The following is a 26624-nucleotide window of genomic DNA, read 5'->3' on the forward strand; positions in this document are numbered from 1 at the left end:
AGCCTTTGCCTGTGACATGAGGAATGGACCATTTCGGGAAGCCGAACGAGAGAAATGTGAACAAAAAGAGCCACTTAATAGAGCCAGAGAACAAAAACCCCACTGAACACTCACACTGGCTGTCCCTACACAAAGGGATAACATGAATATTTACTGATATGTTTATGGTTCCGGTGGCAAAGTGGCACTTGGTAATTAAGCTGACATCAAATTTAAGCTAAGCTGATTTGAACTAAAACCCTGAACAATTTATACTGATGAGCTCTAAAGAAATAATGAAGCTTTGCTATCAGGAGTTGTCCTTTAGTCAAGAAAGGTGACAGACCCCAGGGGATGAAGAGCCAAATTACTTGGAATGACCTGACAGAAGTGTCATCTAGCTGTGCAAAGAGCCATACTCCAGGATTCAAACACATGGTGACGGAACAGATGTGTCCAGATTGAGGGAATCATCAGTTTCAATTGTCAACTATTTAAGAAGCTGCCTGCTGTCCAATGAATGACGTACATGTTCAAGGAAATACCTCAGCTAACTGGATTTGCTGTGTGATCTATTATCATCATATTCAGAATATGTGTCATAAAATGTGCTTAAAAAAACTCTAAGAACTTAAACTCCTTGAATCTAAAGTAAAACACAGGATACTTACAGATTCTTGGGTAAGAAATAAAATATTGAATCCATTGTGATTTAAGAATTGTTGAATTTTTAGCTACTACCCATAATAAAGGTAGGTCACACTTGTAGTTCATAGCAACATGTGTTCATGGGTAACCAATCATGTACAAGCTGTATTTATTTATTGTGCCAGTCCTGGGGCCTGAACTCAGGGCCTGGGCGTTGTCCCTGAGTTTCTTTGCTCAAGGCTAGTGGCTCTACCACTTGAGCCACAGCTCCACTTTCAGCTTTTTTGGTGGTTACTTGGATGTAAGAGTCTCTTGATCTTTCCTGCCTGGACTGGCTTGGAACAGTGATCTTCAGTTTCCAGCCTCTTGAGAAGCTAAGATTAGAGATGGGAGCCACCGGCACCCTACCCATTCATTTATTTTTAAAGGCAAGAAAGTATTTAAGATGTTTATTTGAAAGTGAAAGGAAAGACTTGCAAGGGAAGTAGTGAGATGCTCCATTTGTTGAGGGGCCCCAAAGAGGAGTCCTGGTACCGGCCTTTGGATAGACCCTTTGGGCATTTTTTTAAACCCTCCTGGCAAATACATTGTACATTAGGACTAAATTTTATTTAATTGCCAGTAGATAGTTGTAAGAAGCACTCTATTGACTGAACCTGACTGTAAGATCTTAAAGGTAAGATGTGTTACGATTAATGAGCCATGGGGATGGAAGGAGACATGTGTGCTCTGGATTTGCAATCACTGGAATGTAAGACTAGAAGATACGACCTGTTGCATTGAACTGCTGGTCAGCACTCTGCTGGTGAAAGCTATAAAGTTACATTTTGAGAAAATCTTAGATGCATGGATTGAAATGACAAAGGATGTAAATATAATCTCAACAGCTTTGGCTTTGAAAAAACAGGCACAATTTATATGGAAACAGGAAGAAATAAAAATCATCTTTTAAATTGTGCTTGAGAAGGTATAAGTAAACATTACTTTGCAGAGAGCTTTGGACAAAACCTGTCTTCATAGCAATACCCCTACATGAGCTTCAATTTGAGATCTTCCAATCTTTGTTGTATTCTTCATAAAACGAACATGCTATTTTTATGTTTCTTCAGTCATTTGATAGAATGAGAAGCATATTCATCACCTATTCACTCAAATAAAAGATTTAACTTAGCCAAGTATGGTGTCTCATACCTTCAGTGTTCTACTAGGGAGATAAAGGTAGGAGGATATTGGTTTAAGAGAAGCACAGGCAAAAGACAGTGGTCCCTCTCCAAAAAACAAGCCTGCGATTTTAACATGTAATCCCAGCTACCCTGGAAGCCAACTCAGACAAAAGCTGAAACACAAAACTAAAAGCAAGAGGACTGCAGGTGGAGGCTGCAGTTCCACCCCTGCAAGCACAAGTCCTTAAATTAAAATCTCTAGAACCACAAAATATTTAACGTCATCATTGCTTGCCGTCACTCAGGTTAAAATTTTACTATCAGCGACGGCAATTTAATTTTGAACAGAAATTCCCTACAATGGCTTCATAATTACGCTACTAGTACATAATGTTAGTACATAATGACAATGCTGACATTCATTTGGCAGCTACCCAAACTCTCCCTCACCCTTGGCCCATAAATTGCTAAATATCAGCATCTGTATATCTGCCAGAGGCTTAAAAACTCAAGTTCATCCAAATTATTTTAGGTAGCAAATTAAAAGGGCCACATATAAATATATACAAGGTAATATGCACACACACACAAGTACTAACTAAAGTATGATTTATTCAGCGGAGATGGTGTAACTCATTTGAACAACTAACTTAGTCTAACAAAATGAATACCAGGAAGCTGATACTTGAGGTGTGAACAGGGGAGGTTCAAGAAGAGGGAGAACAAAGAGAGAAAGGGAGAAGGCAGTCATAATATTCGACATGTATATGTGAAAGTGAAACTAGGAGAAATTGAGGGGCTGGGTAGGGTTGGGAGAGATGAGGAGAAGCCATAAAAGGGAGGACATTGGTCGAGATTCATTGTACTCAAACTGCCGTGTTGAATTGTAACGGCTTTGTACTTAAACACAAAAAATTATAATTAAAAAAAGAAAAAGAAGAGAAAGAGAAGGCCACATGTTCTTGGACACTTGTTTTATAAAGAGGACAATCCTCTTCACTGGGTAGGGGTTGTGGAGACTTCACTAAACAACATAATTTGCATTACTTTGCTGGTTGTGCTGGGCCCATTACTTAAGAGATCGAAAGCTTCTATTTTCTGGCTCTTGAAACGTTTTTTTTTTTCCCTCTAGCAATGAATCACTGTGTATAAAGTTCATTTATTCTGTGAGAAACTCTAACTACATAGAGAAGCCTGAAGGGTAAGACACCAAGTGAAAGGAGAAAGAGGCCAAGGAGCACCGTGATGCCACTCACTTAAACGAAAAAGCCATTTTGAAATGGATCCTAAAGCCCCAAGCACCCCCGCTAAAAGCCCATGAATCTGAGATGAAGCCCATCCTAGCCCTTATGGAATTTTTTGACTCATAAGGTCATGAGCAAAATAAAAGCTATGTTTTCAAGTCTACAAAGTTTTGGATAGCATTAAATGCAATACAGAAATAAAACATGATCCAGCTTTCACTGGGAGATACTATCCTAGCCACAGAGTTCTAAGCTCAGGCATCAGCTCAATCTTCCTTGTATTTCAAAATTTAAGTAAGATTGGCAAACCCATAGAATATTATAGATATTCAAAGCCTGTTTTCAAAACGCCTGCACATTCTTGGCAGGTTTATAGCTTGCTTTGGTATTTAAATTCTTATATATTTTTATTCTGTATCTGTTATGTAATCAGTATATTAAATGTAAAATTCAGTACCCTCCTCAATTAAACAAAAGCGACTTGTATTAAGCATTCCTAAGTTCAATATAGTGTGGCGTTCTTTCTTTCTTTTGATTTTATTTTATTGTAAAGATGCTGTACAGAGAGGTTACAGTTACATGAATAAGGTAATGAGTACACTTCTTGTTGACCATTGTTACCCACCCTTAAAGTTGTGAAGTTCACTTCCAATATAGTGTCTTGTGAGTATCACTTTTGCTATGGGTCATCCTGTGCCCTTGTTTCAGCACTTTGTTATCTCCCTTCCCCTCCCTAAATTAGAATAATTACAAGATGCAGGGTACCAAAATCAACTACAGTGACAACAGGGGGAAGAACATACAAAGGAAACAAAAAAAATATCACATAGTACATTAAAAACAACAGCAACAAAGAAAGACCTCTTGTGTCCATATCTTGGGGTTCATTTCACTTATGGTCATATGTACATAGCTTTTGACTTTTTCTGCTAAAATTATCCTAGATGTATACTAATTATTGCAAATGAGGGAAACCATAGGACCTATATTTCTTTGGGCCTGGCTTACTTCACTTAATTTGATTTTTTTCCCATCTTCCTATTTCCTAACAAATGGGGCAGTGTCATTCTTTCTGATGGAAGCATAGAATTACATTACACACACACACACACACACACACACACACACACACCACATTTTCTTCATCCATTCATCTACTGAGGGGCATCTGGGTTGGTTCCATATCTTAGCTATGGTGAATAATGCTGTGATAAACATAGTTCTGCTGATAGTTTGAGTATGACCTTGTTTGTAATTTTTTGGGTAAATGCCCAGAAGTGGGATTGCTGGGTCATACGGAGCTCAACTCCAAATGGATCAAAGACCTCAACGTAAAACATTACAGGAAGGAATAGGAGAAACTCTAGGGCTCCTTGGCATAGGCCAAAATTTTCTAAATAAAGACCCAGAAACACAACACAAAGAAAGGTTGGACAAATGGGATTGCATGAAACTGCAGAGCTTCTTCATGGCAAAGGACATAAATAGTAAGATCAATAGAAAGCCCATGGACTGGGAGAAGATCTTCACTAGCTATACAATAGAAAAGGGCCTCATATCTAAAATACACTTAGAACTTAAAAAATTAAATCCTCCAAAAACAAATCCTCAAAGAAACAACTGCCCTATTAATAAGTGGGCTAAAGACTTAAAGAGAGACTTCTCTAAAGAAGAAATAAGAATGGTTAATAGACGGGAAAAATTGCTCAACCTCTCTAGCCATAAAAGAAATGCAAATCAAAACAACATGGAAATTCCACCTCACCCCAGTTTGAATGGTGATAATCAAGAAATATAATAACAACAGATGATGAAGGGGATGTGGCCAAAAGGGAAGCCTACTGCACTGTTGGTGGGAGCGTAAATTGTTCAACCACTCTGGTTTTCTTTCTTTCCTTTTCTTTCTTTTTTTCCTCTTTCCTTTTCTTTCCTTTCTGTTCTTTCTTTCCCTTCCTTCCTTCCTTCCTTCCTTCCTTCCTCCCTCCCTCTCTCGCCTCCCTTCCTCCCTCCCTCCCTCCTTCCCTCCTCCCTCCCTCCTTTCCTTCCTTCCTTCTTTCCTTCCTTCCTTCCTTCCTTCCTCCCTCCCTCCCTCCCTCCTTTCCTTCCTTCCTTCTTTCCTTCCTTCCTTCCTTCCTTCCTCCCTCCCTCTCTCGCCTCCCTTCCTCCCTCCCTCCCTCCTTCCCTCCATCCCTCCCTCCTTTCCTTCCTTCCTTCCTTCCTTCCTTCCTTCCTTCCTTCCTTCCTTCCTTCCTTCCTTCCATCTCTCCTTCCTTCCTTCCCCCTTCCTCTTTCTAAAAAGACACATAGCAGAGTTACAACAAAACAGTTTGCCAATGTTGGAAAGCAATCTTATTTATTTAGCCTTTGAGCACAGGGACTTGGGGGTCAGAATGCTTGAACTTACAATTCTGAATCTGTAATCTTGACCTAATTACTTAGCCTGAAGCTCAATTTCCTTGTTAGTAAAAATCAAGAAATAGCAGATTTTTTCAATCACTTTCCACCGACCAGAGCAAATTATAGTTTTATCCAAATTGAAGGAATGAGGAAGTATAATCCTACCATGAGCGCTGAAAGGAATAACCACAAGTAATTGCCACAGTGGATTAGGCAATCAAATGGCACTTTAATGGGTTAAGCATATAGTATGTGTTTTATTTGTGTGTGTGTGTGGAATTAGATATTGAATACAGGGCTTTGCATGTGTTAGGTAAGGCTCTACTACTTAAATCACTTAAACCCCTTGTGTGCTGTTCGTCTTTTGTTTTTACTATACAGCCTAAATTTGCCTAAGCTTGTCTTAAACTCCCAGTCAGTCCTCCTGGGCTCCAAGTCCCGAATGGTTGGAGTGACATTGTGCAACCACCACACCCATCTTAGAATTGTGTTTAAAATCAGATCAAATTAGTCCAATGAATCAACCCTTCTATATGCATTTTGTGGCTTATTTGATTTTTGGCTACTTTCTGCTTTCTCTTTTGTGTTTCAGTTGTATTCAATACAAAAGATCTCTGAATCACTGAAATTATAGTATATTCGTATTTTATAGTTCAACCTATGTAGTAATAGAGCGTGATTATTAAACATTATTGCTTTGAATAAACATAGTCTGATACCTATAGAAGAAAATTATGAAGGAAGGATAATGATTTACTTACTTCTGTTATATAACAGGAAATGCTTAGTTATTCATTCCATTCTTTTAAATGTCATTATGCGGAAAAGACAGCCTATTCGTTTAAAAAAAACTTTCATATGGTAATAATTTTTCTATTTTTCTAAATTTCTACTCATCTCTCATACAGGATCTCAACCATTAACACTTACATTTAAAAGGTTTTTATGATTAATTCTTTGTGTGATTCAATTTAACTCAATACATATGCATGTTGGCCTATAATTTATAACTGTTTTAAAATAAGTGTTCCATTCCCACAATTGCATTATTCCCCATGTTCTGTTTTAAAGTGGGGCTGTTTTTCTTAATTGTTGAGGTTATTAGATATATTAACGTTCCACAAATGCTTTTCTAATGAACTCCTTGCTTACTTGCTTTTCTTGTTTGTTATTAAGAACAGGCAAGAACACAGCATTCTTTTGGACTAATTGAGCAAACTAGGATTGGTGATTATTGTTTTTAAAACAACTAAACATGCCAATTTTAGGCTTTCAAAACTAAAATTTATATATCTGGAACTATTAGTATTCTGATTTTACTTAAGCTGTGTTTCAGAGTAGCCCATTATAGAATACTTGTATATAGTTATTTTACATGTTTCTCCAATCACTTTTCTATGATCAGTAGAACTGTTATCATGGCTTATCATTTCAGAGAGATATGTTGCTTATTTGTATTCGTTAACTAGGAACAGCATTGAACACTTTTGTTGATGTTACTTTGATGGGACTTTCCTTTGAAGTGTAAGGAGTAAGGAGGGATAAGGCCAAGCTTAGGCCACTGCTAAACTGACCAGGATCACAAGCGGAATGATCAATCTGAAAGTAAAGGAAATCCAAAGTTAGGACTAAAAGGGGAAATTCCCAGTCTTCATAGATCAAGAGTGATGGCCAGACAAATTAGATTCAGTGTGAAGGAGTCAGAAAATAATATGTTTAGTATAGTTTGGAATGTCTAGATCATAAACAATGCATTCAATGAAGAAATACCCATCAAGCACTTAATTTATGCTAGGCATTTAATATTGACATGCACAGGGTTCCTGTCTTAATGGAATTTCTGGTGTGTTTTTTGTTTTATTTTATTTATTTTTTGTTGTTGTTGTCTTTGCTGGTGCTGGGGTTTAAATTTCGGGCCTGGACGCAGTCCCTGAGTTTCTTTTGTTCAAGGTTAGCACTCTACCACTTGAGCCATTGTGCTAATTCCAGCTTATTCTGAGTAGATTACTGAAGTTAAGTGTCTCATGGACTTTCCTGCCCCTGCTGATTTTGAACTGGGATCCTCAGATCTCAGCTCCTGAGTAGCTAGGATTATAGACATAAGCCATCAGTGCCCAGCTATACTCTCTGTTTGTTGCAGTACATAGAGACAGGCAGTAAACAGGTAGGACACACACTACCAAAGGCTATTCTTTCTCATACTGTTGAACAACTGACCTGACTCAACATTTGACAGTAAATTAATTATTCAGCAGCAGGGACTCATAGCAGAACATGGCTTCCTCTTAGAATCTGAACCATAAATCTAAAAGCATTAGGGTTGTTAGGAACTGCTCCTTATGAATAAATTACTAATTTTCATCAAGAACAAGAGAGGGGCCAGGTGCCAATGGCTCATGCCTGTAATCCTAGCTACTCCGGAGGCTGAGATTTGAGGATTGCTATTCGGAGCCAGCTCTGCCAGGAATGTCTGTGAGACTCTTAATCTCCACTTAACCACCAGAAAACCAGAAGTGCTGTGGCTCAAAGTGTTAGATCTCTAGCCATGAGTGAAAGTTCAGGGACAGAGCCCATGCCCTGAGTTCAAGCCCCAGGCCAAAAAAAAAAAAAAAACAAAAAAAAAGTAAATAATACAAGAACTAGGAGGAGGAGAGTTCTTTTGTAAAGGTGTCTTGTTCACCTTGAACTTGTAAACCAGTGGCTCCTCGTCAATATTTGTGCTTTTACTCATTGTTACCATACTATTATAAACCAAAAATATCGGTGTTTGTCCTTGCCTTTCTTCCTAATTCCTGATAGCCAGTCAAGGGCTCCAGTGGTAAACAGAGTTCTGCAGCTGTTACCTTTCAGCCAATATGGCCCTTTGAAGCCAATGGATCTGAGCTTGAATCCAGTTCATAAGCCACCAAATCTCTCAGCAAACTTCTAAACAATTCTGAGCCAGTTTGCTTATTTGTGAAAAGTAAAGAGTATTGCCTATTTTTGTGTTTTGGTGAAGGTTCAGTAACATACTATGTAAAACACATTATATAGTACCTGACACATGACTGATATTTAATAACTGTATCATTTAACATAGAAAATTTAAAAAATCCTTCACCTCATGAAAACACAAGAAAGGAGAACATAAATTAATCTTATCAGATGAGCAGGAAAGCTCAAAAACTATGTACATATGACCATATAAGATGATGCTAAGTGAAATGAACCCAAGAGGTTTTTCTTTGTTGTTGTTTTTAATTTAATATGTGATTTTTTCTTTGTTTCTTTTGTATGTTCTTCCTCCTATGGTATATCCCTGTTGTCACTGTATTTGAGTTTGGTACCTTGCATCCTGTATATACATTTATCTAATTTGGGGAGGGGAAGGGGAATAATAAAATGCTGAAATAAGGACACAGGATGACACATTGCAACAATAATACTCATAAGATACTATCTTTGAAATAAACCTTACAACTTTGGGATTGGGTAGTTGGGGAGGTAGGGTAAGGAATGGATAGTGGGAGAAAAACAAAGAGGTACTGTACAATGCCTGACAAGAAATGTACTCATTACCTTACTGATGTAACCGTAACCTCTCTGTACAGAACCTTTACAAGAAAATAAAATTAAAAAAATAACCTGAACCCTCCCCCCCAAAAAGAAAGGAGAACATAAATTAATGCAAGAAAAAATTCCAAATGTGCCAGAATGAGAGCATCCAAAATAATAGTTACCTCTTAAGGTTACCATGGAGACTATGTTAAGTTACCCCAAACATTCTGTTGTGTTTGGGAACTCTTATCCAGATCCTGAAGCACATTCAACAGACTGTGACAGTGGTGACAAATCCTGTGAAGGTGGATTTGACTTTGGAGAACCACCAAATATCACTTAACGGGAAGTAAAATGAAAATATGATCAACTTTGGTTAAAAACAAAGTGTGTTTATAAAGTACTAAGCTGAATTTTCTCCACAAAACTGGCAGGATAATCCCAGGAAAATGTCAAACTAATCATATTTCTCTCCTACTGAAAATCTTTCAATCATTCTCTACCACTTGTAGAATGAAGTTTAAGTTTCTTTGTGACCTGGCCCCTCTCCAGTGTCCCGTGTGCCTGCCTATCCCATGGGTAGCCAATAACCCTAGCTGTGCTGAAATTCCAGGGTGTCCTATACAGCATGCTACCCCTCTCCTCCCCACTTTCAACCATGCTGTTTCTTTTATCAGGAGCACCCCTGCTAATTTTTTTTCAAAAGTATATAGCTCCCAGCGCCCTGTCACTCAAAAGTTATCTTCTCTGCAAAGCGATCAGAACTGAGCTCTTGGATTACATGTCCCTCCTCCATGCTCCTTCCAAAATTGTGTCTCTCCTGGAACTCACCACACTCTACAGAGTTAAGAAACTACCTTACTGAGACTAACTAGCATGGTGATGCACACCTAGAATCCCCAAGAGGCTGAGGCAGAACGGTCTCAAGTATCAGGCCAGCCCGAACTGCATAGTAAGACCCCATCTTAAAAAAAGAAAAAAAATAAAGCAAATAACAGAAATAAATGATAGATGATAAAGAAAGTTGTAGTGGCTTATAATCTAACATGTAAAATCAAAGTATTTGTATCTGTATGAAGATGGAAGGAAAGAAGGAAGAAAATAAGAAGGAAGGGAGATGGGATGGAGGCAGGAAGAAGGGAGGGAAGAGGGACAGTATATGATTCTATATAGGGGAATTTAAACAATTTGTGTAGATACTTTCCCCTCAAGGAAGTGAAGCAAAAATCCCTACTCCTTAGTTGTAGCTTTTTGTAGCAACTTCCTCCCAAACAGCACAATATGAAAAAGAAGGAAAAGACTAATTTTACAATAGGGAGACGACACACACTACCTCAGCCAGGTGATCATGACTAACAACAACACTGATGTCATTTTGATAGTATGCACCCTTATGATGAAATCAACCTGGCCTTCTTTGATCACAGTCTACTCAGCAGCAAAATGTCAGACAAATCCTAATAGAACTACAAAATGCTTGACCATGTAAAAACTATCAAGGTGATCAAAAAAGACAGCAAGAAATATGGTTACAGCTAAGAGGCATCTAAGGATTCATGTCAGAGGATATACTGAGAGGAACCTGGGACAGAAAAAGTAAGAAAATCAGAGTCACCTATAGGCTTGAGTTTTTTAAAAGCAGTATCAATTTATCAATTAACAAACATACCACGCTAATGTAAGATTTTAAAAATAGAAAATGGTTGCAGCATATACAAGGATACTATGTTTGGAATAATATTATTATCTGAGTCTACTCAGTAATGTTTCCATTTTTGTAGTTGTAAAATGGTTTTCAAACAAAGATAATTTTTAAAAAATGATATCTAGCTGAAACTTGATGTAAGGTCTTATACTTTCCACAGAATACCTAAATGAAGACCCAGATGCCATCGCTAAACCTGAGAACCCATTACTAGAGCCAGAGCAAGTTTTTTTCTGGTTGTAAGACAGTGAAGTAGCTTGAGGAAAATAACTCGTGGCTTCACCATGCAGTAGCCTCCTGAATAAAGCAGTCCTTGGCCTGAAAGGTAGGAAGACATTGTTCCTGAAGCAATTCCAGGAGAGTAGGTTCCTCCCTCGCCCTATCGTCAGCTCTCTCACCCCAAACCCAGGACCTGCAGTAGGCAGAAAATTGAGCTTTCCCCTGCTGCGGAATGGCAATTGTTTCTCAAATATTGGCTTTCATCTTGAGGGAAGAGTCACTGACAAAAATACCGAATGAGCTAGGAGTGGAGGAGTGTATGTCACTATGACTATTGACATTTTATGACCACTGTGCTGAGATTTACTTGCATTATTTCATATATATATATAAACAATGTATAAACAATGAAGCACAAGGAAGTTACTTCCTTAGAAATATATAAGTAAGAAGTAACAGAGCTAAATCAGTGTGATTCTAACGCCTATACTTTACCTTACTGTAATTGACTCCATGGAGAGCTCAAACAGTGTAATTTTTAGAAAGACAAAAAGCAAAACCCAACAAAATAAGCATGAGGAACTGGGTTCTTGAAAGAGGGTAGGGCAGGGTCAAGGAGAGAGGGGTAGATGAATGATGCAGAGTTGGGGGGAGAACGCAGTCAAGAATTCATTGTGTTGACTACAAAATCAAGAATACTAAGGGAAGAGGTAAGTTGAAGAAGAATGAGAATGCTGAAGGAGTGACACTGATCAAGATGCATTGCACTCATAAACGCTTTTGTTACATGGCAACTCCATTGTACAACTACTTAAAGATAATAAAAAAATAAATTTGAAAAGGTAAGAGAAAAAATCCCCCAAAACTAATAACAATATATGCTGAGAAATGAGATTCAAAACATGTTTTATAATTATAATCTTGTGTGTGTATTTTACGTGATGCACTCAGTAAATATATACAAAACTGCATATATCTTCTGTGCCAGGCCTGAGCTAGCACTGGAGACATCATGGTGAACAAGACACACAATTGCAACCTTATGTATAAAGGATCTAGAATACACTGGGATTCTCTTGGGAAAAGAACATATGATCTTAGCCCAGGGGAACTCCACTGGATCTGTCTTTGAGGCTGGATGCTGAGAGTCAGCTTAGATTGAGCAAATCACTTTGCTCCCCTTCTGTGTATGTAACTAGGAAGATTCCACATTACATGGTTGGGTAGTGAGAGTAGGGCCAGAAGGCTCTCAAAGCCTTGGTACTTATTTCACTGCCCTAAGCCAAAAAATATACCATTGATAATGACTTCATGCAAAGGCCATCACCTCTCAGAAATCTCAGATCTCAAGTCTTCATAAAATACAAGAATGTGTGCAAAGTCCTGAGTTTGATCCCTGGCATTCCAGACAAAAGGGTGGAAAAAAGAAAGAGTCTTGTTGAAACAAACAAAAATCACACAGACAAATAGATTTAGATGAAATTTATAATGTAATGAAAAGAATGAGATAATACAATGGAATTTTATGCTTCTGTCAGAAAGAATGTCATTGCCCCATTTGTAAGGAAATGGACTTGGAAAAGATTATACTCAGTGAAGTACGCCAGACCTAAAGAAACACAGGCTACATGGTTTCCCTTGTTTGTATTAATTAGAATGTGCCCCCAAACCAAGTAAACCCAATGGACAGTAAAAGCCAAATAATTACACCTGGACATGATTAATTAAATAGGACTCTAAACATTCACACAGTGACAACAAGGGAGGATGTTCTTAGAAGATCGCAAGGGCTCAATAGCTATATGCATATGATCATATAAAATGAAGTTTATTGAAATGAATTTCAAGAAATGGAAGCAAGAGGTCACAATTCTTTTTTTCTTTCCTTTTTTGTTTGGTTTATGTCCTTCTGCCACTTTATTTTTTATTTCTGTACCCTTTGTCTTGTATATAGGTTTATCAGATTTGTAGAGTGGAAGGGGAACCGCAGAAATGGTGAGACAAAAGGTGAACCAATTCAACAGTGAAACCCACTAGATACTATGTTAGAAATGAACTACACAACTTTGGGGGGAAGGAAGTCAGGAGGGGAAAACTGGAGAATGAGGGAGGGACACTGTTCCAAAGGAAATGTATTCATTACCTGACTTATGTAACTCTAATCCATCACCTTTACAATATTTTTTTTTGAAAAGAATGAGATAACAAAGCTCAATTGCCACTTTGTCAAAGAGGACTTGTTATAGTTTGGATATAGATGTCCTACAAAAGTTCAAGTATTGAAGGCTTGGTCCCCAGCTGGTGGCACGATTGGGAAGCAGGCAGTGGACACGTGAGGAAGGCAGTCCTACACTGGAGGGAGTAGGTGATGGGTGTGTGTGTGGATAATACTCTTGAACGTTACTCTGAGATGCTATGGCTGACTTCTTTCTCTGCTTCCCTGCTGTCATTAGGTGAGCAGCCTACCTCTACCATATACTCTGTTCCTTGTTGCTTGGCCTCACCCCAAACCTAAATGGTGGAGCCAAAAGACCAGAGACTGAAACGTGTGAAAGCATGAGGTAAAATAAATTTATCTCAGGTATTCTGTCTTAGCAACAAAGAGCTAGCACAGGAATCTTCTGAATGTATCCATAGCAACCCCTACTCATTCTTCATAAAACATCCTGCTATGTTTTCTTTATGACACATTATCATGAATTTATCTTAACTTATTCATATACTTTTCTACTCTCATCCTCTACTAGAATAGAAGGTTCATGGGAATAAAGGTATGTGATTCTATAGAAACCCCTGCATCTAGACCAGTGCCTCCCACAAATTTAATGAAATAAGCTAGTCACAAATGGACAAATAGTACCCGATTCCACTTACATGAGGTTCCTACAGAAGTCAGATTCACAGACAAAGTAAAATGGTGGTTTCTATTAGCTTAGAGAAAATGGTGAATTAGTGTTTAGGGGTATAGCCTTAGGGTGGAAAGATGAAAAAGTTCTGGAGATTAATGGTTCCACTGTAATGTGAAAGGAATTAACTGAACTGCATATTTCACAAGGCCTATAATGATTACTTTTATATGTTTATTTTATCATGATTAAAAAGCAAAAATAAAGAGTGACTCAGTGGCCGGCCTGGAGGAATAGGTTGACCACTAGAGAGAAGAATGGATGGACATGGAAGACAGGGGCTGAAAGAAGATTGAAAGCTGTCAGGAGGGAGAAGCTCACATCAGCACAATTTGAACAGAAAATTGTGAGCCATGGTGTTGTCTGGAAATGAACAGAGAATGTTGGTGGTGGCTACAGAGGGTCCAGCTGTAAAGGCTTTGTCTTTTCATCCCATCTTCCTCCTGAACCCATCTTGGGCGGGAGAGGAAATGTGAAGAAGCCCACTAGAGTGGCTGGGAAGGTGGCTCTGTTGTAAAGTGCTTGCCTTGCACACATGAAGTCCTGGGTTTGACTCCTCAGCACCACATAAGCAGAAAAAGCCGGAAGTGGCACTGTGGCTCAAGTGATAGGGTGCTAGCCTTGAGCTGAAGAGTTGAGGGACAGTGCCCAGGCCCAGAGTTCAGGCCTCATGACCAACACACACACACACACACACACACACACACACACACACACAGCCCACGAGATCATGTCTTGGCCAAAGGATCCTAACTACAAGAAGAAACAAACACTCTGCATGTGTCAGAAGAGCTGTGATACCTATTGGAGTATAGGCCTTATGTTTGAAGCCTGTTCAGTTCTTTCAATCACCCGCATAGAGAAAATCTCTCCTTTGTGAAGAGAGATCCCTTATATTAGAGTCATCTCTATTACCTTCAAGAAGCCAAGTTGACTCATCTTCATCTAAGGAAATATCCCATGGCACATCGTGTCTGAAAGAGGTCCCCATTATTGACACCTCATTCCCCACCCCAAACCAACTCTGTATTTTTGGCCTTTCAGGGGCGAAGAGAATACAGAAGCACTTCTCTGCTAGTCTGTGTTCATTAAGTGACTTCAGCTTCTTCATCATGGTCCTTATTCCTTTCATGTTTCCCTTTAATGGCAGCTTATATTCATTTTGTTCAATATACTTTTGCGGAGGACCAATCATACGTTGAAAATATTGAAATCAATACAATATGTGACATGATCCCATACTTCAGAGCACATGTTCTAGCAGAGCAAAACATACAGTCACAAGTAGGACAAAAAAGAGAGATGGTAATGGGATTCAATGCTGGGCAAGGAAGAGTACAATTAAATCAAGATTTCTTTGATGGTCTTATTTAGAGTGGAAAAAGGATGATTTGAATAGAATAATAAAAGTGGAGGGGGTATGAGAGTGAAAATCAGAGGGCAGAGAAGCAGGTGGCTGATTTGTAGACTATGAAGTATTGGAGTTTGTAAGTACCGCTGAATTCTCTGAGAAGAAAAATGAGAGCCAAGGGCAGGAAAGTAGTTTGTTATGAGATTTCCAAAGGGCCCCAAAGACCAGGACATTTGTACTTTGATAGCTAATAGGGGAGTAATTTGAGGTCTGTGAGTGGGCGAGTGATGCAATTGAAAATATGTCTTAGGAAGAACAAGTAGAAGCCTATTGCAATTGCCCAGCCAAGAGGTAATAAAGCTCTTAAGTAGGATGGTTGCTGTGGTATTTGGAAAGAAATCAATAGTTTGGAGAGGCTTTGGGGAGGAGACTAAATGGGGCCTGTATTCTGATTGCATATGCCTTTACTCACCCTCTATTTGACCCTTATTCCTTTCTCTTTCTGATCATAAAGCTGTAGGAGGTATCCCTTAACACACATTTCTATTTCCTGAAAAATTTCTCATTATTATTAGATAAAGCTTCATTTGCAATAACTATGAAATACACTCCAAAGGACAATTCTTGAGGTTCAAAATGAGGAGATAATATCCCACATCTATGTTTGTATTGTGTCTTCTCTATATTTTGACTTTCAGGTAGATTTTTCACTTACTTTTCCTGAGGATCTTACTCTAAAACAAAAATAAGCATATATAAATGCAGCTTTTTGGGAGCTCTTATTTATATATACAGAATGGAAATCAGAATCATAAAATTAAAGTTATTAAAATGATACTAAATTTATCTCTTGTTCCATTATGCAGCTTGAAGAGTAACTTGGCTCTTTAAGAGCTTTAGAATATTAATTTTACAAATTTGAAAAGGATTCTGACAATAGAATTGTATAACAAAATTATAAGAAAGTAAGAGAAGCAGTCACCAAAATAATTGAGTTGATAATTCAATTGTTAAATAAAGTGCAGGTAATGCATTTACTATTCTATTTTTAAAGGCTAGAGAAAAGTACAAATATTTTGTACATTTATGTTTCTATTTTTTAAAATCATTTGTGGGTTATGGCTAAAATGAGTTGAAATTACCACTATGTAGCAACAGGAAAGAGATGCCCTGTGGTAAGTCTTTTTTCTGGAAGTTTTATCCAGGGAGATATATTGCATTTATCTATCTCTGATGTGAGAGCTTTGAGTTTCTTGCCAGAGGTATATATGGTAACACAGGCAGCAGATGACAGATACGCCAAGGGAAAGCAGGAGTGTTCTGGAGCAGCTGGGTGTGTGATGCTACTAAGGCACACAATGGTATAACTAACAGAGTCTGTGTCAATGAACTAGAAAATGAGGGGCTTATTTTCTGTTCAAACATGAGTGATCTTCCTGATAAAACAAGCAACAAGATATAGCTAGCCCTTGGATTAGCAATCTTAAACACAGCAGACAAAATCAGCTCTGGCACAAGTGCACAGGGTAGTAAGAATAACTTTCACAAAAGTACAACACTGTCTCCCTAGCTGTGAAGAATTGGTTCCAAGACACCCTTCCTCATTCCTAAATCTTAAGATGCTCAAGAATCTTCCATGAAATGGCTTAGTTCATATACAATCTCTGCATGTTCTGTAAATTTTAAATCACATTTCAGTTACTTATAATTTCTAGTGAAATGTAAATGTGATCTCAAAAGTTATTACATGATATCACTCAGAAGAAGGGCAACGGAATAGCTATATGTGATTAGTACAGATGTAGGTGGGTTTTTTTCTGAATATTTTCCACCATGGTTGAATGTACAGATGTGGATCCCATGGACCCAGAGGGATGTCAGTACAACTGTAACTGAATCCTCTCCCTAAACACTGTGCTTGTGTTGTTTTATTTACTAAGCCAACCTTCTTAGATTCATTTATTTTATGAAATAACAGTATCAGAGGTGACATTGCTTCCCCAACATCTGCTAAATCAGGATTTAATATAAAAAGCTTCATTTCAGAAAATATGGATAAAAGGTGAAACCTATATTCATAGTATTCTTAAAACAATGAAAGTGTTTCCAAATCAATAGAACAAAATAATGTGTAAACTATATTTCAATAGATATATACACATGCACATATATATATATACATATATGTATGAATTTAAAAATTTTAGAGCACTGCAAATCATTAAGAAAAGTAGCCAGTACTAAATAAATACATAAAAATCATTGGCTATTGGAGGGGGATGGGAGGTGGGATAAAGCTAAAGCTGTGCATTTTGTTAAAAAAAAAAAAAGAAATGAAAAAGTGCATTTCCAGACATTTCTAGTTGTTTCAGAGGTTGAACTCAACTTCACTTGTGGGGTATAGTAATTGAGTTGGAGAATATTTGCTTTCAGAGAATGCAACAGTTTTATTAAAAATGCCTTGGAGGAAAGATGTTTGAAAGGCAAAAAGAGACCAGTGTTGTGTTTATCTCTCTAGTGTCTCCTAAATGCACCAGAACAAAATACATTCCCATGAGCTTTCTGGGCCATGAACTGGGCATGTGTACTTTCTGATAGGAAAGTGGTTACTATCATCAGGGTTTGAGGGTTAGATTATTTTTCTTTGTTATTCATGGAAAATAAGAGACAAGGCAATAAGAGTATAAATAGAAATTCACCTTGGGACAAGATTGAGAAGGATAAAGACTTCAAAGAAATGTGCAAAAAAAGAGACAAAGACGAAAAAATAAATAAGACAATAATGAAATGAGACAATAATGAAAATAAATAGAAGTTGAATCTGGCAAGACCAGTGAGTACTCTTCCCTTGGCTACTCTTCCCTTGACTGTCCTAGGCCCCTGGGCAGGAGGAATGAAAAAGATACAAGTAGCTTTAACTTTGGTTCGGTCCCTCTTTTTTCACCTTGACCTTGCTACTATTATTAAATAACTTTTTAAGATTTGCTGGCTCCCTTATAGACTTACACTTCCCTTTGTTTTTCTCTTTCTATGAAGATCTATTACCAGAGTATTTTAGAAGATTTTGCATGCATTGCATATATGTGTTCTACACATATACCGATATATGTGTATGTATACATATGCATATACATATATATGTGTGTATACATATGCACACACACACACACACATATATACTGTTCTGTATTCTCTTATTTTGGCTCTGATATTTTATCTGCCCTATTTAATAATATTTCATACTTATAAACAAAACCTCTGGTACTATCTTTAGAGCAGATGCTGGGAAAAATAGATCTTGGGTCAGAATGAACATCTGAGATTTATGGGACATGATAAATGTTCCTTTGGAGCCTGGTGGGTTTTCTGAAAGGAAGAGAGGTGCGCTCAATGGAGTCTGTGTGTGTGTGTGTGTGTGTGTGTGTGTGTGTGTGTGTGTGTGTGTGTGTGAAGAACAAGAATTTCTTCTCCCATCTGAGCCATTTATCTTTAGAGAAAGGTTTTCTTCTATGATAAGAAAAGTTGTGAACTCGCAAAAGTATTTATATATATATTGAAATTTAAGTTTATGAGGCAGTTTAAATTCCACCAAATTATTTTTGGGTTGTCACAATTTAATAACTCTAGCCTATGTAATGATAGGATATGAATGGTGGACGCTCTGGAGTTGAGAACTCTTTGAGATTGCATGTAACATTGAGCATATACGTGCATTTTTCTAGACAGGTTTTCTAGCTGTCATCCTAGTTCAGCCTGTAACCCTAAAATGATTAAGAACCAATAAACAAGTCATTAAAAATTGAGAAATTAACCCGCACAATAAGGACAGTTTTTTCCTTCATAAAATATAGGGCTTTTAGCATAGAGTTCTTACATAAATGCTATACTTACATCAAGAGCCACAGACTGCTTGGCCCAGGACTTTTTTACTTGATCATACATAATTGTGTTGTTAATACCAAGCCCACAAAAGATTACAAAAGCCTGTAAAAGGGAAAAGTCATTAATTAAAAGTTGTAATAACTTATGAGCAAAGTGCAATATGAAAATGATTGTCATTAGGGAAGGATCTGGAAGCTAACATTTATTGTAGGCAGAGGTGAGCCGTAAGGACATATAGGCATTTAAATTAATTACTATTGTCATGACTTTAATGCTCACTTTACACATAGGAAAAGTTATCTATTTAATGTCATCATAAAGGCATTACTTCATATGTGTAAAACTATACAGTCTGTTTAAATGTGCTCTTAACTTATTTAGGTTGTATACTGATTTTGGTCATTCTGTTCTATTCGACCAAAAACAATCTTGTTCAGTAATGAGGCTATAAAATATTTTAGCAAAGACATTAAGTGAAAGTAACTGTAAGATAAGAGGTAGGGAAAAGGAAGATTGATTAAGAACCCATTGATAAGGAAACTGTAAGATACTTTCAGCTAGAGAAAATAATGATGGGGTTTTCTTACGAGCTTCTGGAAGCTGCTTGTTAGCTTAGGAAGCCTGTTCAAGGCTAACCCTTTGATCTTGGGATGGGATGAATGGGATTTTGTTAACACAAAACCAGGTGAAGGTAATACACCTAGAAGAGTGAGGATGGCCCTTAGGACTCCGAATGCCTGTGAACGAGACAGGGATAACACTAGAACTCTTAAGAGGGGAACACTGTAACAAAATTCTGAAATAAAATTAGGATAAAAGCATCAAAAGTTAAAAGTAATGTGATAAATGAAAAATATGATCATTATATATAATTTACATATTCTTTAAAATGTCCCTTAAATCTTGGCACAATATGTAAATATAATAATGATTAAAATTATGGTCCTTATAAATAGGAGCAAATTTGATTAATAATGATTTATCATTATAAATAGGAACAAATTTGATTAATAATTATTTATCCTTATGAATAGGAGCAAACTGTGGTGAGTAGAGGATTGGTGACTCAATGTGACCTCTGGTTTGTAAATCTATTTTCTTACCTCAAAAAGTCGTTGATCTGCATCATCAAAAGGTTTCCCATCAAGTCTATTCAACACTTGAGCTACACCTATAGGAATAATTTGAGATACATGGTCATTTTTAGTACAGGTACTATATCACTGTAAAAGGGTAGGCCATAGCCAGGCCTATATTTTTATTAAGTAACTCAAGCATTTAGCTTATGCTTCTATATATCACAACTCTATTATAACTATCATATATAAAGAATATATAGGCATACATATATACATATACAATTACTCTATATGATCTAATCTATATATCAATATATCAATCTAGTTACTATCATCTATCTATCTATCTATCTATCATCTATCTACCTACCTACCTACCTACCTATCCATTCATTTAAGGCTTAAGAGAGGCATTATGGAAAAATGATTAAGAACACAGGTTTTGAATTTAGGTGATCTAGTTTAAACTGCAATTCTACTATCAGCTCTGAAGCTCTAACTTTTGGGGGGAGGGGTACTGATGTTTGAACTCAGTGACTCACACTTCCTAGATAAGTGCTCTGGCATATAAGTTATACCCCCAGCCCTTTTGGTTGTAGCTTGTTTTTCAAGTAAGGTTTCATGATTTTTGCCTAGGCCAGATCCAGACAGTGGTATTTCTACCTCCACCTCTCAAATGCTGTGATTTCAGGCATGCACCACCTCACTCAGCCTTTATTACCTCGCTTTCTTAGCATCAAAATTCCTCAAGAGGGGATTTAAATGCTATTTCATAGAGTTATGAAAATTAATGAGACAATTTAAAAATTTTATTATGTTTATTTAAGATGTAACATGTTATGGAACACATATAAAAGTAAAAAGGTTATTATAGTAAAGGAAATTAACATCCAGCAGTTCACATAGACAGTTATTTTGGTTTTGGTTTCAGAACAGATACAAATCACTCATTAATTATGAGCTCAAGTGCAATACAATTTTGTTACCTACATTCTTCTTATGGTACATTAAATCTGTAGATGATCTCATCTTACATATTTGTTACTTTGTATCGTTTCATTTTTTAACCACTGTTTTATCCTCTATAGACAGAAAAATATCTAAATGTTTACAAAACATTTAGCATATTGCTTTGCATAAAGTAAATGATCAGGAAATTATAGGAGCTACCACAAAAAACAAGGACTATTATCACACGGTTAACTTTCAAAATAAAGGCAGTTGTATTGTCTGCTATCAGAATGATTTACATAACTCTAATAAACCTAATAGTGTTTCACTTTCCAAAGTTTATTTCCAGCATTATTCCATTATACCAAATTTTAGGTCATGGCATTCAAATTTTAACAGTCTAATCAGAAAAACAAGCCTGCAAAATACAAGCCTCTGCCTTCATTTAATACAAACAGAAGACTGCATCTGAAATGTACTTGTATTTTTTAAAAACACAAATTCTCATTAGGGAGGTAATTTATCATATCAAAAAAATAATAAAATAAAAATTTGAGCATATAACTAGAAAACTAGAGCACTAATTTTGAAGGAATAACAGATATTTACTACTATTAAATCAGCAGATAACATATGTTATTATTTTTGGGGGGATATAGGGAATTGAACTTGAAATTTCTCTACTACTTGAACTACACCCTTCCTCCTTCAGTTATTTTGCTTTTCAGTTTGTTTTCTAGATGGTGTCTTGGATTACAGATGTATACCATCATACCTAGTCACACATGGAATTTTAATGGATTCTTCTCTGTTGTAAATACAAATAGGTTTAAAATTTTACATAATGTAAGATAATCCCCATTTGTACTAGGGACTCAGATCCCTAGATCCTAGAATATTTCTTTATGTCCAATGATGTAGGTTAAACAACCTGATGAAAAACTTATTTCAGAATTCAGGTCTTGATAGCCATCACAAAGTATTAACTCTTTTGGTAGGCAGCAGTGTCTTAGAATTTAGCAGGAAATCTTAGCAAGAAGTAGAAAGAGGCAAATAGGTACTTCATGTACCAAATCACATTTCCATATATTTCAATAATTTTAACTAATGCCTCCACCCTTCATGAGTATTTTAACCATGAACTATCCACACTTAAGCTTCTCTACCAAGCTTCCCCTTTTATTGAGTTTTTTAAGGGAAGCATAAAAGGCAATGAGGGAGGGAAAAATAGTAGAAGCCATTCAAAAAACCTCAATCCCTTTTGCAGCTTATTTCAGAACTATGCAGATAGGAAGATACACATTCAGTATATGTCTAATTCTGTAAGTTCCCTCTGCCTTTGTATTTATAGTGTTTGTAAAAGCAGTAACATAAAAACATAATAGTGACATTTTTACTAGGAGTTAGACGGCCTGAGCATCAATCCTAACCTTTTTACTAACTTTGTGACCTTGGTCAAGGTATTTCTCTTAGTCTCTCTTTCTCTGTCTTTTGTCTTAGCTTCAATGTTTGCAAGGTGAGACATAATAATTGTTTGTTGCCTTCAAGTTGATTGATTCTTTGATACTTGCTTATAGTCTGATCAGTGTCTATATATACTCATTACCAATCATGCTTAGATGATTAGACAACAATATGGGATATAGCTTAGTGAATCCTGAACATATAATAGGAACATATAAAATTGAGTATAGTTTAAAGCAAAATTGTTTCTTTATAAAGTATGTTAGCATTGCTTGGATCAGGTCTTACCAATTATTTGGTGGTTGCTATTCCAAATGGGGACGCAGAGAACAGATCTTATGTGAAAACCAGATATCTGGTCAGCCTAGGGTATAAAAAAAGCTTATTAAAGTTGTGTATTAACCATCCACTAGAAGTTGTTTTGAAGGCTGACATGGTAACACACACCTGTAATCCCAGTACTCAGTTGGCAGAGGCAGGAGGATCCTGTGTTCAAGGACAGCATGGGTTATATAGCAAGACCCTGTTAAGAGTTATTTTTATATGTTATAATCTAATTATATACAACATATAAAATCTGATTATATACAATGTGTTTGGTTTATAGATAATAGTGTCAAAGGTATTGTATTTTATGTAAATTCTGGTTTGGAACTGAAATGGAAGAATTGTCATTGCTGAGTTATTCCCACAGCCCAGTGGTAAAAACAACAGAACAATACCCAACCAATGCCTAGTCCGGCCCGAACATAGAGGATAATTCAGCAGTCAGATGACAGACTCCAAACTGTGTACTGCCTTCAAATGAGCAAATATCAGCATAAGAATACCAAAAATATGAAAAAGAAGGCAGTATTATATCAAAGTCAATAGTCATACAACAAAGGATCTGTATGATAGTAAGGGGAGTAATCTTAAATACAAACTCAAGGGAACAATGGTAAGTATGACCAATGAGATGAAAAAGGACATGTGTAAGGACCTCAATGAAATTAAAAAGAACACAAAATAATTCAGAGATTACAAATAAAAAACGTAATCAAAGTCAGTGCAAATAAAGTTAAATGAACTTGAAGAGGGTACAAGTAAACATCAAATTGAGCATTAAAAAGATACAAATAGTCCAAAGGAAATAAAGCAATGCAAGATAATAAAAGGAATAGAAATCTTAAAAAAAAAGATCAAGAATCATTTTTTTTGGGAGAGGAAAAATACAGTTAAATGCCTCTTCAGCAGAATAGATAAGATGAAAGATAGAATTTCAGGACCTGAAGATAAGATGGCCATGGTAGAAAAATTAGAAGTATATAAGGAAAGATATTAAAGAAGTAGGGGATGAATTTGAAAGATCCTTTAGGACTCTACTAAAACAAAACAAAATGAAAAACAGACTTATAAATTCTAGGCACATGGGAAGCAGAAGATGCACCAGCTAAATACATTAAGAACTATACTCAATAAAGTAATCACAGAAAATTTCCCAAAGTTTGAAAAATGAGAAGACCATGCATGTACAGGAGCCCTTCAGAATACTCAACAAGCTAGAATAGAACCTCTAAGGAGATATTATAGTTAAAGCACTGAGCACAGAGAATAGGAAATATACAGAGAATAAGGAAAAATACCGAAAGCTGCAGGAGAAAAGCACCAAATCATGTACAATGGTAAACCTATCAGAATAACAATAGATGTCTCAACAGAAACCTTAAAACAAGAAGGGATTGGAACCTGAAATCATACAAATAATTGTGGGAATGCTTGAGGAGATAGGAAGGAATGGGAGGTGGTAAGGACTAAACAGGAGGGATCTTAGAGACTAAACCATGCTGAAATACCTTGCACCTGTGAACAAAATAGCAGAACAAAACTCACTGAAAGCTGTTGAATAACAGGGGGTAAGATATTGAGGAAAGTAAGAGCAAGCAAGTATGTCAATCTGATTAAATTATGGTATATATGAAATACCCGGATGAAGCCTCTTTGAACAATTAACATGAACTTTAACCAAAATTAATTGTCAAGAAGGGGAAACATGTTCTGGATGGGGTAAGGGTATTAGTGGGATGGAGGAGGGTAAATGAAGAGAGTAAAGGAGAGGAAATAGAATTAAAATGTGCATGTGTGAAAATAATGCAATAAAGCTTTCTGAGACTGATTTGGGAAAGGGGAGGGAGATGAATGACTGAAGGGGTAGCTCTGATCAAATTATATTGTGTATATATAGGGCGTGTCAAAATGAAATCCCCTTGTACAGCTAATTACTGCTAATAAAAAAAGAAAAAGATACTTCAGTGAAAGATAGATCCTACATGTCCTAAAGATGATCAGAAAACAGTAAAGTGCTGCATAGTCCATGGAGAAGACCAGAAAGCTACACCTCAAGGTCACTGTAGAAGGGAGAAGCTCAGGATGCATACAAGAGATTGGTTCCAAATCCATTAACTAAGATACGTAAGTGTCTGTCGTACTAAGGTGATTCTGTTGAGGAATCTTGTCAGTGCAGGAGAAGCAGATGATGACTTGGAAGTTGAAACCAAAAAGAATGTGGAAAATAAGACAAGGTTGGAAAATGTGTGGTGTTTGAAATTCCTGGTGCCCCCTGATGATGAAGCAGCACGAATATTTTTAGAGATCAAGAGCTGAGCAACAATTAACGCTGTTGTTGAGCTGAATGGTAGGTATTTGTGTGGACAAATGGCAAAAGCATATTTCTACTCTTTGGATAATTTCAGGGTCTTGGATTTGACAGAATAATCTTGATTTTTAAGAACGGGAGTAATTTCTGGTGATCTCCAAGTGAGTTACAGACTGAGCAGTAAGAAAGGCCTTAGCTCCAGGACTCTTGGGAATTGAAATTCTTGGGAGGACTTCTAAGGGATGTGTTGATTGGCCCCTTTTTATTTTGTGTTATAAAAATATAAATATATTATGAACATTTCTGATAGTTAGGGTAACCATTTATAGTAGTTGAAGTCTTTTTTCCTGGCCTAATTATGAATAGCATGCCTTTGCAATCTCAAAGTAGTCAAATTTAGATAAACTTTCATATATTTATTTTATATATATATTTATATGGAATATTCCATATATTTATTATACATTTCAATATGCTGTTTCATGAAGTACTTCATCAGAACTGTGATCATTTTTTCCTACTAAGTTTTCTGACATCCCAAAACTGATTTGGAAATATTTGTCCTATGATGTGTAAGAAGCCTTTTCCAATTATATAATTATAATTATCTTTCCTAATCCATAGCTTGTTTTTTCCCTCTCTCTGAGGATAACATGATGTATCCAAATATCTCAAAGTTGTAATTTATAATTAGAACTTTTGGATCTTATTTAATAACTCTTTCCCTATTTCTAGTTCATGGAGATATTCTCCAATTTTTTTCTCTAGAATCTTATTGTTTTAACTTTCACATTTAAATTTATAATCCAATTGAAAGTGGTTTTTATGTACAATGTGAGATTCTGTTTTATAAGAAATTTGAGTGGAAAAATCTCCCTCTCTATTCTACAGTACCACATTTTTTATTTTCATGTCTCCATGTATGTTTGGATCTGTTTCTGGACTCTATTCAGGCCCATTCATCTAGGTATTTATTTTTTAATGCCAATGCCATGCTGTCCTAAATAATTATTTCTCACAATAAATCTTGATGCTGACACTATATACCCTTAACATTATTCTTTCTTCAAGATTAGATTTTCACATAAACTTTAAATTCAGTAGTTTACTATACAGAGGTACATTGATATGATTTGGAGGGATGATATTGAAATGATCAGTTTGGGTTAGAATTGGTATCTTTATAGAACTGAGGTCACAAAAATTGTTTAATTTTACTTAAGGGATTTTCAATTATTTTGGTTTCAAAACTTGTAAGCAAGATTTTGTAGTTTTATTTATTTAATTTTTTTGTCGGACGTGGGGCTTGAACTCTGGGTTGGGCACTGTCCCTGCATTCTTCAGCTCAAGGCCAGTGCTCTACCGCTTGAGCCACAGTGCCACTTCCGGTTTTCTAGTGGTTTACTGGAGATAAGAGTCTCACAGAGTTTCTTGCCCAGGCTGGCTCTGAACCGCAATCCTCAG

The 26624-nt window shown here is 36.5% G+C and overlaps 1 protein-coding gene across 1 annotated transcript in view; it reads right to left on the reverse strand.

The window, feature by feature from the left end:
* Pde11a (phosphodiesterase 11A) overlaps positions 1 to 26624 on the reverse strand; it is a 209385-nt gene that overhangs the window by 130155 nt on the left and 52606 nt on the right. The window contains exons 5-7 of the mRNA XM_013028053.1: positions 22814 to 22889; positions 20135 to 20202; positions 19041 to 19133 (exon numbers count right to left, since the gene is read on the reverse strand). Coding sequence (XP_012883507.1) covers positions 19041 to 19133; positions 20135 to 20202; positions 22814 to 22889 — 237 coding nt within the window. The remainder of the gene's footprint in view (positions 1 to 19040; positions 19134 to 20134; positions 20203 to 22813; positions 22890 to 26624) is intronic.

Source organism: Dipodomys ordii, unplaced genomic scaffold (assembly GCF_000151885.1).
Source record: "Dipodomys ordii isolate 6190 unplaced genomic scaffold, Dord_2.0 Scaffold5, whole genome shotgun sequence".
NCBI classification, from domain to species: domain Eukaryota; kingdom Metazoa; phylum Chordata; class Mammalia; order Rodentia; family Heteromyidae; genus Dipodomys; species Dipodomys ordii.